Source organism: Silurus meridionalis, chromosome 15 (assembly GCF_014805685.1).
Source record: "Silurus meridionalis isolate SWU-2019-XX chromosome 15, ASM1480568v1, whole genome shotgun sequence".
In the NCBI taxonomy this organism is placed as follows: Eukaryota; Metazoa; Chordata; class Actinopteri; order Siluriformes; family Siluridae; genus Silurus; species Silurus meridionalis.
The window spans coordinates 21820365-21835624 of record NC_060898.1 but is presented as its reverse complement, the minus strand read 5'-3'; the positions used below and the strand labels follow the sequence as shown (position 1 = coordinate 21835624).

Sequence of the window (15260 nt, the reverse complement as noted above, 5' to 3'; positions counted from 1 at the left end):
TTATTGACATTACAAATATGAATTCTAGCTCAGGTGCAGACTTTGGGAACAAATCAGTTAATTTGTATGTACATACAATTTGTTTAATTTAGTATAATATTATTATTAATAATAATAAGTAATATGCATCAGTGATTAGAATAAATTATTATTATTATTTATTATAGAAGGGCATTATATATATATTTATATAGTCGAATTCTTTCTTTCTGCATCCAACTCATCAATGAAGCGTACGTGACTAATGATTAACTAAGAAAGATGACATCAGTTTATGCTAAATTTAGCAGCAGGACAAAGTGCTGTATGGATATTTCTGTGCACTGTGCAAAAAAATTCAGAGACGATCCTTCTGTTTTCAATACAATAAATCAGAATTTATTATTTGATAACAAATAATGACAAGAAAATGTAGATTTAATTAATTCCTTTTTCAGTCAAGCAGTCAGTGGTGGGCCATCAGGGCCAGAAAGGCCTTTTTTAGCAGAAATGTTATAAATATGTTTTATCCTTAATAGTCTATTCTCTTAATTTAATAGCGTTTCTCTCGGAGAAACGTTCTTATCCAATCATATTTCAGCTGTCACGTCATGTGTTGCTTGGGTCAAAGGAATCTGTGCGTCTTTATCAGTCCTGGAGCTTACAAAACATGTAGCTTGAAGCTGTTGCTTTAAACGATCAGATTTGTTAACTCATCATATCTGCATTTTATCGATGCTTCTGCTACAGATGATGTATGAGGGAGGTGCAGTTGTGGCTACAGTGAAAGGAGACTTGCTAAATTGTGTTCATTAAGATTCTTGCTTTAGTAATGACATTCATTCATTCTCACTGTATAAGATTCCCGTCTGTGATGCAGCGCTCTGTTCTTCTGCGTTTCTTTATAATATTGATGGTTATAATTATCATAATTATGTCCGAGCAACGAAAGCTTTCATGTAATGGAGGGATAGACATCCTGAGTGTGTCCTATATAAAAGTCTATTTATCTAATAAATGTATTGGTTGCTTACCTTATTAAGCTAGCAAATCAGAATAAGATGTGAATAAATAAGTGCCAAGTAAACAACATAGGAAACATAAATATGAATCTGTTTATTCATCTGACTCATACATCCGTCCTGTTTGTTGCATGTCATTGATTAGTTCTAGCTGTTTGGTAGCTTGTTCTTCATGGGAAAAAAATGGCTAATAAGTTTTAACATTTGGTGCATTTGTGGTGTCCATGTCATCATCTCTGGACAAATATTTTTGAATGTCTATTCTACCTTTTACTACTCGATATTACCAGCCACTTGTATAAACACCTGGAAGATATCATTAACTATTTCATTCTGTGTGTGTGTTTGTGTGTGTGTTTGTGTGTGTGTGTGTATCTATTACACATCACTCTACTAGAGAAAAGGACAAGAAAGCCACCTTGACACCTCAATAGATCCTGAATACAACTACGATAGTGTTGCGAGGCTATCGCATGTGACTCATGCTAATGTCTATTGTATTTTTTGAGAAATCTGTAATTCTAAAGAACTGACGACATCCGCACTGTACAAATGTTTGTGTAACTGTGTCCCATAGAGCATGTACGTTTTCCAAAGAATTAATATCATTATTCAGGGTTGCCTGGTACTCAGAATTTTTTTTTTATCTCAACTACTGCATATCTCAGAAAACACACGAAACACCTGAAGCTAATGGCAAAAATCATAGACATCGTTTTCTCAGCCTTTGTACAAGAAATAAGGTCAATGTGGTGCACACGCATTTCCAACACGGACATTATCCACGAAAAATCCTCTCCTCGTTGCAAATATCAATCAGCTGAAATGCTTCTTAACATCATAGACACTTTCTATGAAGTTTATTAAACTTATTTAATTTAAATAATTAAAATACTTAGTCAGCGTGAGTCCTGCCCCATAGGGCTTCTTTTAGTGCTTGATGCAGTTCCTATGTTGACCACTAGATGTTATAATAACTAAGGAGCTAAATAGCTAATAGGAGCTAATAAATTAAGTTTTTTTAATCACTGGACACCCAAAAGAACTGATTATTATTTGAATGTAATTCAAAAATGTGTACGAGGATTTTACATACACTAACATTTGTTGAACAGCTGATATTAATAATAGTGGCACTCAGCCATACCTGCCCCCAGGGATGAGCGGAAATGTGCTGTAAATATGCAGTAAGAAATAGGTTCCATCTGCCATTAATGAGTCACAGACTATACACATCACCTAAAGAGTAACTGGTCAGTCTATATCCTATAAATCTGTTGTCTCTGGTCTGGTGTCGTCTCTCGTCACTCGAGTCCGTAGTCTACCCATCTGCCTTTGTGAATCCCCCTCGCCACAGTGTCCTCGCAGTGATATGTGCAGAGGGAGCAACCTTTGAGGGAAGGGATACAGGAAGAGGGCAGGGTCAGGCATTGGAGATGGTTTCTCAGGCCCCAGGATGCGTTCCTGTGGCACACATTCCCTCACACGTTCTGACCTTCGCAGTCTTGCTGAACAATGGCTACGATGTCTGGCTTCTGGTCTGGCTGTTAAAACCTGTGGGAAGCTCGATAAACAGCCTGGACCCTGTAAAATACATACAATGACAATGTGTTGCTGTATATACCAGCTAAGTTTAGCACTAACATAAACACTTTTTATGACACTTTACGCAGTGGTATCAAAAAGTTTCGAGACCAACTCTGACCAACAAGTAAATACTTTATTTATCGACATGTATACACTATCACTTTCAAAATAGTCAGTACAGTGCCCTCAGAGTTCCTGCCACTTCTGAAATGAGTCCTGGAAGTCTCTTTTTCGAAGCGTCAAGCACCTTCTGCGATTCGTGCCAGATCTCCAAAATGGTGTCAAAATGGCAACCTTTGGGCTTCATTTTGATCCTCGGGAATAGGGTGAAGCCCGCAGAAGCCAAATCTGGCAAGTAGAGTGGGTGCAAAAGTGAGATAATGTGGATTGTTCACCAATTATCATCATGAACAAGTTGCTAAATGGTTTTGACATTTTGTGGGGTTGAGCTTGTCTTCCTGATCTTTCGTCTTCTTCCAGTGATGTTCCTCCGCTTTTGAAGTGCACGTTCCGGTCAAAACACCTGGAATGACTCGTTGCAGCATTGCCGTATGTCAAACATATGTCATGTCAAACGTTTCTGGGGCAGATTTGCCCGGTTTCACGCAGAATTTTCACGTTTGCTTTTTGTTCTACCTTGATGTCTGTGATGAAATCACAGGTCAAAAGGTCAGAATAGTACCAGTTAGCCTCATTAATATCAAAATATTTTTGGTACCACCACGTATAGTGTGAGCAGTCTTTCCATTCTTACCTTCTCGCCTCTTTCACCTTTCCTTTCCTCCTCCTCCTCTTTCTTCTTCTCCTCATCTTTCTCCCCCTCTCCTTCCTCTGCTTGATGGTAGAGACGAAAACGTGCCGAGTGTAGTTGGAAAGTTAGCTGGGCAGCGATGTCTGTCTGCTTGCGGAGATCACGGCTAAGTGCAGTGATCTTATGGCTACGCCGCTTTAGCTCCTCTAAAAAGCGCCGCTCTTCTTCACGCAGTCGCACCTGCAGAGCGCTCGCTTGCTCCCCCTTGTGGCGGAGCTTGGCTTTCAGCTCCCCCTGCGAGCACTCTTGTTCTGCAATATGATGTTCTGTCTGCAGTATGCGAGCCTGCAGGAACTCCTCCTCAGTCGCAATGTCTGACCAACACATAAAGATATGTATAAATGCATTGTTGCAAGATTTTTGCCATAAAGTCTTCAGAGAAATATTTATATACTTTCGACTACAAATGTTTGTGGATACATTTATGCCATTTGGCAGACACCCTTATCCAGGGTATCTTACAATCATCCTATTCATACAACTGAGCACCTGAGGGTTAAGGGCCTTGTGTAAGGGCCCAAAAGTGGCAGCTTAGTGGTGCTGGGATTTGAAGCTACCCCTTCCCTACCTATACGTGTAGTGCACAATAGATTAGAACTCCAATGCCACAACCTCTCGGCCACCTCAGACATCTGACCAAAAGATTTGTAGGTGCTTTTTGAACATTTCTTCCGACATTCAGTCTAAATTATATTTTTATAATACCCTCCACTCTTCTGGGAAGTTATTGCACTAGATTTTGTGGAGATTTGTGCTCATTTATCCACAAGGTTGTCAGGTCGACGGGTATAAACTGATTTGCATTTTAAAGAGTGAAAGATTTCTGGCTCCCAGTTGTCTTTTATACAGGTAAAGAGCTGAGATTAGGAGCACTCTCTTAAAGGGAGTGCTCCTAATCATAGCTCATTACATGTATAAAAGACATCTGTCCAAAGAAACAATCAATCAATTAGATTCCAAACTTTACACCATGGCCAATACCAAAGAGCTGTTCAAGGATGTCCGGAACAAGATTGTAGACCTACACAAGGCTGGAATGGGCTACAAGACCATCGCCAAGCAGCTTGGTGTGAAGGTGACAACAGTTCAATCTCTCTCGGCCTGGGGCTCCATGCAAGATCTCACCTCGTGGAGTTACAATGATCATGAGAACAGTGAGGAATCAGCCCAGAACTAAAGGCAAGGATCTTGTCAATGATCTCAAAGCAGCTGGGACCATAGTCACCAAGAAAACAATTGGTAGCACACTACACCGTGAAGGACTGAAACGCTGCAGCGCCCGCAAGGTTCCCCAGCTTTAGTAATCACATGCGCAGGCCCGTCTGATGTTTGCCAATGAACATATGAATGATTCAAAGGAGAACTGGGTGAAAGTGTTGTGGACAGATGAAACCAAAACCGAGCTCTTTGGCATCCACTCAACTCACCGTGTTTGGAGAAGAAGAAATGCTGCCTATGACCCCAAGAACACCATCCCGACCACCAAACATGGAGGTGGAAACGTTATGCTTTGAGGGTGTTTTTCTGCATAGGGGACAAACAACTGCACCACATCAAAGGGTCGATGGATGGGGCCATGTATCATCAAATCTTGGGTGAGAACCTTGATTCCCTCAGTTAGAGTGATTGAAAATGGGAGGTGGATGGGAATCCCAGCATGGCAATGACCCAAAACACATGGCCAAAGCAACAAAAGAGTGTCTCAAGAACAAGCACATTAAGCTTCTAGAGTGGCCTAGCCAGTCTCCAGACCTGTGGAGGGAGCTGAAAGTTTAAGGTGCCAAACGTCAACCTTGAAACCTTAATGACTTGGAGAGGATCTGCAAAGAGGAGTGGAACAAAATCCCTCCTGAGATGTAAGCAAACCTGGTGGCCAACTACAAGAAACGTCTGACCTGTGTGATTGCCATCAAGGGTTTTGCCACCAAGTAGTGTCATGTTTTGCGAAGGGGTCAGATACTTATTTCACACATTAAAATGCTATTCAATCCAGTTTTTCTGGATTGTTTTGTTGTTATTCTGTCTCTCACTGTTTGAATAACCCTACCATTAAAATTATAGACTGATCATGTCTTTGTCATTGGGCGAACGTGCAAAATAAGCAGGGCATCAAATAATTTTTTACCTTACTGCAGCTCTGGATAAGGGCATCTGCCAAATGCTGTAAAGATAGATAGATAGATAGATAGATAGATAGATAGATAGATAGATAGATAGATAGATAGATAGATAGATAGATAGATAGATAGATAGATAGATAGAGGGTAGTTAAAATAGACCCATTACCGACTCTATTTCTTGCAGCAGAGCTTTTGCTCAGTTCACAACTCAGATCTGCGAAGAGAAATCAGACGATTCTGTAAACAGCTCTATAAAATACATTCATGTCTTCATTCTGTATAGTTAAAGTTTTCCCACACGCCCATCAAAGAGAAGGCGACAGACCATTACATCTCTTCTTCAGGTGACGGATCTCCAGGCGCAGACCAGTCAGGAGGACCTGATGCTCTTTTTGTAAGAAAGCAATGTTCCGCTCGACGCTCTCTACCTGTTGGGTGACGTTGCTGGTATCCATGGAGACACAAATGGTCCTGAATTGAAAAAAAACAGGACTCGGTGTACAAAAAACAGAAGTCTATGAACATTCATTTTATTATGCAAATCATAATCAATCCCAAATGTCAGCTTTGAGGAAATGTGTCTTCTGTATGACAAAAATATTATACTAGTGTAAGTCGATAAAGTACAAGTATTTTGTAAAGTTCATGTAACATTATTCAACCACATACACATAAGAAATAATGAGATAAGAAATTATTTGACATGCAGGAAGAACAGTAGAGTTCATACCCTAGAATTTTTGTTAATAGAAAGAAAAACCTGTATTATATCATTTAAAAATACACTATATGGACATTCCTGCCATGTGTTCCTCAAAATGTTACCATAAAGTTGAAAGTAAACAATTGTATTGGACATCATTGAATGCAGGAGCATGATATTTCCACCATGTGTTTCCACCATGACAATGCCTCTGTGCACAAAGCCAGCACCATGAAGATTGGTTTGGGGTGGAAGATCTCCAGCTATAGAGCTCTGACCTCAACCCTCCTGAACACCTGTGGAATGAATTTGAATGCTGACTGCACCCCAGGCCTCCTCACCTTCTCACCTACATCAGTATCTGACTTTACTAACACCCTTGTTTGTGAATCAACACAAACCTCTACAAAATATAGTGAAACATCTTCCCAGAAGTGTGGAGATTATAATAACAGCAAATAGGAAATAAGTGTGGGATGAAATGTTCAAAAAGCACAAACGGATCTTATAGTCAGGTGTCCAGAAACTGGATTGTCCAGGATTATTCGAATAATGGCTGAAGTATGAACTTATGTGGTCACTGGTGTGTGTGTGTGTGTGTGTGTGTGTGTGTGTGTGTGTGTGTGTGTGTGTGTGTGTGTGTGTATTTTTCATGATTTCAATTTAACTTTCTGCAAATGGGATCACTGGCAAAATCAGTGTTTGTTATTATAAATATTGTACAGCAAATTTTTCATAATATTTGTAAGACTTTACAAATTGGTGTTTGGTGATGGACTTTGCTACCAGTTATTGCTAAACAGGCTGAGCTGGGCAAACTGGTAGACCATCTTTTCCAGTTTTTAATTTTTCTTTCAAAGCATCATAGACGAGTTATTAATGAGAAAATAACACAGACTTAGCAAACAAATGAAAGACCAGTTTGACCATTTTGACGTGTTTTGGCAGCTATTTAGATCAAGGTAGTCGATGTGGACCACCCAAGACCCCATGATGCAATTAGTATTACTCTAAGGGAATTCATATAGAATAGGTTACTGGTTAAAATCTATTTGAAAATTCTTTAACCTTCAGACTACAGGATGCTTTACTTTCCCGAAATTTTCCAATAAATATTTACATCCGGGGCCATGCGGCCAAATAGGAGCTGCGCAAGCACTTCGGTCATCTCTAAACGTCGCTATCTGACCTTTATTTTTCACTTTTTCCCATTAGCACTGGTCAGACATGTAGAAATAAATGTCTATCAGAGGTCTAATACTGAATGTTGACGTTAACTGAGACTTCCAGCCGGACACTTCTCTTGCGCCGAGTGCGTGGATGATGATGATGATGATGATGGTGTTGGTGATGATGTAATCTTAAACACGGCTCTGCTGTGCAGCTAGGCGAGTTGATCTCAAGTTTACATCACAACCGCAAGGAGTGCAGTCATCGGTTTTACATCTGCCGAACATCTGTTTGCAATGTTTTGAATACAAAGCGGCGTTACTTACAATCAGGCGGAGAAAAGGCGCAGGACGGCTCTCTCCTCTATTACCTCCTGGGAAGAGAAGGTTCATATGCCATTCTGTCCAACATCCAACATTTATTCAGCCAATGAGCTGAAGTCACAAACCAGGGCGATCTGATCTCATCTGAACTGACCTGATCTGATCTGATCCACAGGAACCTGGCTCGCGTTGGTTTTCCACCTCGAACTGATGTTAATCCGCACTAGGATGAAGAATCAGACCTAAATAGCAGATCCCATGCTGAAATATAAACCCGGATTACTATTAGGTTACTTTTTATTTTCGTGAGAAATGATGTCCCTGTCCTTTTCAGAACCATGGACAGGGACAGACTGCTCCCTAGTGGTGACAAATGTGACTTGAAGGCAATTACATCACGGTATATAAAATAAATGAATGCTCGTGAGATGCACTCATAATGTCTCTTGAAACCAGAGTTTACTACATCATATTACACTGTATGGCCAAACGTTTGTGGACATCCGGCCTGTTTTTTTTACAGTTCCAGTTTACATTGCGAAATCTTTTTTTTTGGAGCGCGTCTGTCTGATCAGCCACATAAACATAAGGCACTGATGTCAGACACCGATGTCTGGGGTGCATTTAAAGGTGTTGAGGAGTTGAGTAGGTCAGGGTAGGGCAGAACAATTCCAGGAAAATTGTTTGAATTAATAATATTGTTTCCCCATTGAAAGTAATAGTAAGTAAAAACAACATGGAGGCATGAAGTACACCACTGTAAGTTTGTTTGTTATGCAAAAGTAATGTGTGAATGCTCAACTGTTCTCAATGTCCAATGAACTGTCCAATTTTTTCCCATGCTACACTTCTGTGGCACTTAATAAACTATGTGGGGGTCACTAACTCATGACCTTTGGGTCCAGAGTGCAAATCACTAATCTACCATAATAGTTAATGATAATGTGAGTAGTGAGTGAATAGCACTTCATAAATATTTGTATATTTTCAATATCTTTGTTTTACTATATTTTATTCTATGAACATTTCTAGTTTATTTGACTGGAATGCTTTGTCATTGTATCAAATCCTTTCGCTTTTTCAGAAACCTTTATTTGACATTTGAGATTGTGCGCCCTCTAGTGTTAAATAAGAGGAGTTACATATTCAAACTCTCCATTGTACAATATATGGAAAAATTGGATGATCCGCTGTGGCGACCCCTAATGGTAGCAGCCGAAAGAAGAAGAAGAAGAAGAAGAAGAAGAAGAAGAAGAAGAAGAAGTTGGGTCGCCTGACTTTTCCACCCATATGTGCTTCTTCCACAATCTGTCAGCATGCAACTGGAAAAAACACAATTGTTTAGGACGTCTTTAGATGCAGTAGCATGAAATCATTCCTAACAGGAGCCAAACCTGTTCCAGGACGACAATGCCTCTGTGCACAAAACCCCAGCTCTATTAAGATTTGGATTAAGATCCATGGGTTGGAATGGAAAATCTCCTGCTATAGAGCTCTGACCTCAACCACATTAAACATGAATTAATGTGAACACTATGAGAACAACTATTATTTATAATATTTGCTAGTGCTTTATTTGACTCCTCAAAAAAATTTGAATACATTCTTCATTTCTAATGTAGTTCTAGTAATATCTATTTGAGGTAGAGTTTGAAAAGTGTATAAACTTATACTGTATTTTGAAGGAAACTGAATTTCTGAGTAGATCTCACAGGGGAAGCATGACCCAGTAGAGGCTGATTGTGTAAATGTGGCTTTTCTCCATTTTTCTCCCCAATATGTCATCCAATCAGGGAGGGTGAAGGATTTATCTGAGGGAACCAAAGCCTCATGTTGTGTCACAGGGCAGCAAAGTAGTTTTGTAAATGTAAATGGGTTTAGGGTTCAAACTCTGGACAAACCCAAGTGATTGATTGTTGCCTGATTTTCCTACTTTTAAATATGAATAATATAAAAGCATAATTTTGTTTTTCGCTTCGAATACAGTACTTTTAAAAGTTTACCAAACAGAGAGATTCTATAATATGAGGTGGTATAAAAATGTTTCGAGACTAGTTTTGTAACACGCCAACAGATGGCAGCACAAGGCTGCACCCACGGTCACAGTGAGCACCGACCTTCATATGTCAATGTGCCAAAAGACATGGTCCTGTGTACATCAGGAGCGGTGCAACTGGTGCTTACTCTGACCACGTGTGTTACCATGTCTGCTATTTTATCATGGACAGAAGAGCAAACGTGAAATTCTGCCTGAAACCGAGAAAATCTACCACAGAGACAGTTCTTCTGCCATGTTTTAAGGTATCTGATTGAGGACATGCTCAAAACATTTTGATACCACCTCATACATGCTGCTGAATTTGAAAAAAACAAATAAAAAAAACACAAACAAAATCAACACCAGTTTCTACACAATGGTCGCCGGACAAACGTTGCATGTTTTATACAGTTTATTTCCATTTGACTCAGAATCTGTTTTAACTCTGCCATTTTCTAACAGTGTCTGTCTAAATGCTATGTAGCGTTTACGCCGGTTTGCTTTGTACACCTCCAGGCGCTCTGCTTCAGCAACAGGATCATCCAGAACCCCATCCCACCTCAGGCTCTCCTGTATTTGTCTGTTTACTCCCTCTTGATCTGTACACGAAGCTTCCTCTACTGCAGTCTGTGCTTTGGCATGACACAGGTCACTGCTCTCGTCCACGTTGGTTGACTGCTGCGTCTGGGGTTTTCCTAAAGAGCACCAAAACCAAAGCAAGGCAGATGGATTTCAGCGTACCTTCACCTTTTACCTTTAAATTGGTTAAATCTCAGCAGCACACATGCACGGGTGAAGTTTCCCAAGGCATGGAGGTCTAAAATCTAGTGCTGATCTCCTGAGCACCAACCTTTTTGAAACTGAGAGCTACTTCTTGGGTACTGATTAATGTGAAGGGTTGCCAGATTGATAAACACTTCTGAAATAACAAATGATGTTGGCTCCATGTTGGTGACCCCTGAGTCTTTTATGATTTCTGAGACACACATGAATGTTCCATTTGTTTCTATGCAACAAACTCGGTAAAAGACAAAAACACACAAGATATGGACTGTGAATGAGTGGAAGAAAGTTCTGTGGAGTCCAAATGGGACATTTTTGTCTCTAACAGAAGAACTTGTGTAAGACGGAGACCAGGATAGAAGATGTGATCAGACTGCACTCACCCCCACACTCACACATGGAGGTGGAAACTGGAATGATCTGGATCGCAAGAAAGAAATCTGCAACTAGTGAAGAACATCTTGAGAAGTGTTACAAGAGGCAGGCAAAGTATTTCAGATGGATGTTGGAGAAACGAAGAACGAGTGTGTAAATCTGTTCATGGAATAATAACAATTATGTAAGATTTGTACAATTATCTATTTGTTTGGTCAAAGAAAATCCTCATACTTTCGTTACATGACCGAGTTTGTTGCATGGAGACAAAATGAACATGAATGTGTCTCCCAAAAACCATAAAATAATAAATGCATAATGAATATAAATAAAAAAATTAGAAAGTACCTGAGTCATCAGAAAAAGTAGGTGTGCTTGGATGTCCTCTTTTCTTCTCCTCACGGGTGGGTTTGTTTTTCTCTTTATTTCTTCTCTTCTTCATCTTCTTCATCTCCTTCTCGTTTAAATTCGCCATGGGTTCCTCACAGCTTCAGGTTCTCGCTCCATTATTTGTGTTTCAGCATTTCAGCATTTTGTTTCAAATCGTGAGCAATTAAAAAAATTGTGTTTTCCGATTTTACTCATGAAGAAAAAAAAAGATACTGAAGGTGAACTGATTGAAACCGACAGTGTGTGTAGACGTCACCATGGAAACCGAGCCCCGCCCACATTTTTGTGCTGCGGAATGGAAGTACGCTGGGTGGTGTACGCATGCGCCGACCCCTACCGGCAAGCAGCTGTATTTACATGATGACTAGAAAAAAGCTTTTCAGTGATCAAACTGTCAATTAATGATTTCTTTTTAATATTTGGGTTTAGTTCATGGAAAGGTAAGCAGAACGTTTTTAGGGCTTTAAAAATATATATATTCCCCAGACTGGAAAATTAAATCAGGAACCAAAGGAGCAAAATATGTTTTTGTTCTTTATTGAATATTCAAGTCCAGAGCAAGAGAAAACCTGGGAACACAATGATTTAGTGAATATTCTGTTATAAAGCTGGAAACTACCATATTATCAGAACATTTGATCAATTAAAAAATGATTAAATAAACACTTGAAAGTAACATGCATGTTTATATGATGTTAAGAAGATTTATTTTGAACAAACATCTATAAATGTCCAGATGTTCCACTTCATTTTCATTGAAGAATCCTCCCTTAGTAATAACAGCTTTACACACTCTCAACGAACAGACAGTTTGTTTCTCCAAATGTTCAGCTGAAATACTTTGCAACGTCTCTTGCCAAAAGAGTTCTTCACTAGTTGGAGATTTCTTTCTGACCTTCTGATCCAGTTGATCCCAGAGGAGTTTAGTAGAATTTAGGTGCGTTGACTGGGCAGGCCCTTCCCTGATAGATATCACCACCGAGGATTGTTTGCAGTCTAAATAAAAAAAAAGTTAAAGAGCTTGAACTTACGCTTCGGCTCATCGTATGGTAAAGTCGATTCCAATGGTAAAATCTGGTCTCCTGTTCTCCATCTTACACAAGTTCTTCTGTTACAGATGGAAATGTCCAGTTGGACTTCGCAGAACTTTCTTCCACTCATTCAACGTCCAATTCATTTTTTTAGTTTTTGACTTTAGTTTGTTGCGTAGAAAACAAAACATGCATGTGTGTCTCAAAAACCAAGAAATGCTCAGTATTTCCAAACATTTGACAGACTTGATCAAATATACATATACATTTATACATCATATATTATGTTCTATTAAAGGTACAGGTATGAGGTAGTGATTAGAGATGAGCTCTGGGCAGATTCAGAGGTGCATTGTGCAAATAAATGTGGTTTAAAAAATATCCAGTGACTTTTAGATGACTATATAGAGATCATATAGTAATTATACGTGTATGTGAAAAATTACAATGTACAATGTATAATAAATCATTTAGAGTCATAAGTGTCAGATATCTAACAAAGCGTTATGTTCTAAAATAAATGGATTGCATCAGTGTGTCTATGGGTGTTTAGTTTGACTTTATATAATCATAACTTACTTTCATATGTCTTAGCATATAAAAGATAAATAATGTCCAATTGGTGGTGGTCCTAATGGTGGTCCATCTCATTTTTGTCACTCTTGGGCCATTAAGCAAGGCTCTTAACCCTCTCTGCTCCAGGGTTGCTGTATCATGGCTGACCCTGTGCTCTGACCTCAGTGTACACGTGACAAATAAAAGCCTCTTCCTTGAGCAACAGCCAGTAAGTGACTTCCGTCAACATTCAGTAAATTCGTAGGAGCACATATGAATAATGTATTTTAAAGTGTGCCTTATAAACTGGTGATATCATATTTCATATAGAAATGTGATTATATTAAATACACTGCTCATTATGCACACCCAAATGAGTGCATATTTGAATACTTAATTAGGCAACTGGCGTTTCTGTTTGTGAAGTATGCTGATAAATGCTTTGATATGACACCTGATTATGGTTCGGAAACTGAGCCTATATTTAGAACGGTTGGAACGCTGGAACGTAACTTGTGCCAGAGAGACAAATTTAGCATTTAGAAAGGTTACGCTTAGGCACAGAGACAACATAACCTGTAATCTAAGCAGGAAAATGTTCATTAAAAAGGGCAGAAGACACATCATTACATATCATGTCATATCGTGGACATGATGAGGGAATCTGACAGTTCCGGTTTTGTGTTTTCTGAAACTCTATAGCAAAAAGATCTTGTACGAGTGTTGCAAAATCATGGAAAGTTTCAGTTTTTTGATAACTAACATGCGTGATTATGTCTAGACCCTATACGATGTGATCTATACGACTGCAAATGATTCAGAAGCAGAGCTGAGCTTAGACATAGATACAGGGAATCCAAGGCAAAGAGGGCAAGTTATATATATACAGTCTCTTCACACAGCTGTGGATGGGGATGTCCCTAATCTGACCGTCTTGATTACAGAGGCAAAGTTCAGACACCTGGAGCGGAAAACGAGATACGCAGTGGCATTGGTTTGAAACAGTGTTATAAATGGGCTATAGGTGAATTTTAAATGCTAGATAATACAAGTTTTATAGATTAGTCTGTTAGTGTTCTTTAAGCTCTTTGATAGAACACATGATTTACTGGAGCTGAATATGACAAGGAAGTGATCTTTTATATCCTTTATCCTTTTTTTATCTTTTATTATGTTCAATAAATACTTTATCCTGGTCAGCATTAGGAAAGATTTTTTCTCTTTGTAAAAAGTCTCTAAGGTTAAATGAGTTGGAGTAAATGAAGGTTTAAAATTTTCCATTCATGTACATAAAGCTCCGCCCCCGAAATGTATCATGGTTCACCTACAGTTAGCATGCTAACTTATCATTAACAAGGAGACTATTTTTCACTTTTCAGCTGCGTAGATTTACAACTTTACCAGTGGTGAGCTGTCAGGCCAGAGCTTTCTCTGCTGGCTATCACAATCACTGACTTACATTTTAAAATATAATTTCTATAAAATTGAATCAATTATTCATCAGTATTTTGTTTCATAGATTTCCTCTTGGTTGCGCAGCTTCCGGTAGTGAATGTTTATGTTGGAGTTTCTAAGGGACAAAGAAATCTGTCCTGAAGCCTTCACAATCAGCACTGAGGGCCCACGTAGCTTTAAATACATCAGAATGAAATAAAAACAGAAAGGAACTGGCATCACTAGCGCCATCTAGCAGGTGTACAATAACGTCGCCATTTTTACATCCTTTGACTGAATATTTTATTAACCAAACTTCCTTATTATTTGAAGTCAAGAGCGTTTATCATGTCATTTAATTGAATAATTGGGAATGTGAAGAATTATACAACAACAATAAAGATATTCGTGATTCTCAAGATGCCAGTCACACACACACACACACACACACACACACACACACACACACACACACACTCAAACAAACAAACAGACGAACCCTTTGTTCACGTTTTTTCAACACAGAATTCCTCTTTTCTGTTTAGTTGCTACGACTTTGACATAAATAAAAAAAGACAATATTTTTTGATAAACTTGTTTATTTTTCAAGCTAATTTTTTTATTACACAAATGTAAATGCAAGTCTGCTAAACCGTATTTCTCTTTGTTTTGTTTGGAAATATAATCATACCTGGATGATCCAAAGCCTTTAAAATGGTCTCACTGTGTGATTTTAATTGATATTTTTTACAATTGTATAATTTCAAGTAAATTTTTTTTTTTAATGCCTTCTGGCCTGGAAAGCTTTTCCAGCTCATTGTGATCCAATTTGCCTAAATGTTTTTCTTTTAATATAATTTTAATATAAAAAAAATTTTATTTAATTTTAAAAAATTTGGCTTATTGCACCTTTAATTACGATCCCACGAAGCCACGCCC

General features: G+C 38.7%; 2 protein-coding genes across 4 annotated transcripts; both read right to left on the bottom strand.

Annotated features, from left to right (window-relative positions):
- Nucleotides 1-1074: 1074 nt before the first annotated feature.
- ccdc92bb (coiled-coil domain containing 92Bb) lies at nucleotides 1075-7999 on the bottom strand. Of its 3 annotated transcripts, XM_046868768.1 has the most exons (6): nucleotides 7870-7999; nucleotides 7719-7765; nucleotides 5845-5990; nucleotides 5686-5733; nucleotides 3343-3713; nucleotides 1075-2585 (listed from the first exon to the last, which is right to left on the bottom strand). In XM_046868768.1, exons 3-6 carry the CDS (start codon nucleotides 5972-5974, stop codon nucleotides 2268-2270), a joined length of 867 nt encoding a protein of 288 aa, XP_046724724.1. In that variant the 5' UTR covers nucleotides 5975-5990; nucleotides 7719-7765; nucleotides 7870-7999; the 3' UTR covers nucleotides 1075-2267. The 3 variants fall into 3 exon arrangements, with proteins under 3 accessions (XP_046724724.1, XP_046724726.1, XP_046724725.1); XM_046868770.1 differs by lacking the exon at nucleotides 7719-7765 and having other exon boundaries at nucleotides 7870-7992; XM_046868769.1 differs by lacking the exons at nucleotides 7719-7765; nucleotides 7870-7999 and adding an exon at nucleotides 7412-7469.
- A 2045-nt stretch (nucleotides 8000-10044) lies between these two features.
- Nucleotides 10045-11576, bottom strand: c15h17orf97 (chromosome 15 C17orf97 homolog). The gene is made up of 2 exons (XM_046868771.1): nucleotides 11260-11576; nucleotides 10045-10448 (listed from the first exon to the last, which is right to left on the bottom strand). Exons 1-2 carry the CDS (start codon nucleotides 11384-11386, stop codon nucleotides 10123-10125), a joined length of 453 nt encoding a protein of 150 aa, XP_046724727.1. The 5' UTR covers nucleotides 11387-11576; the 3' UTR covers nucleotides 10045-10122.
- Nucleotides 11577-15260: the final 3684 nt, after the last annotated feature.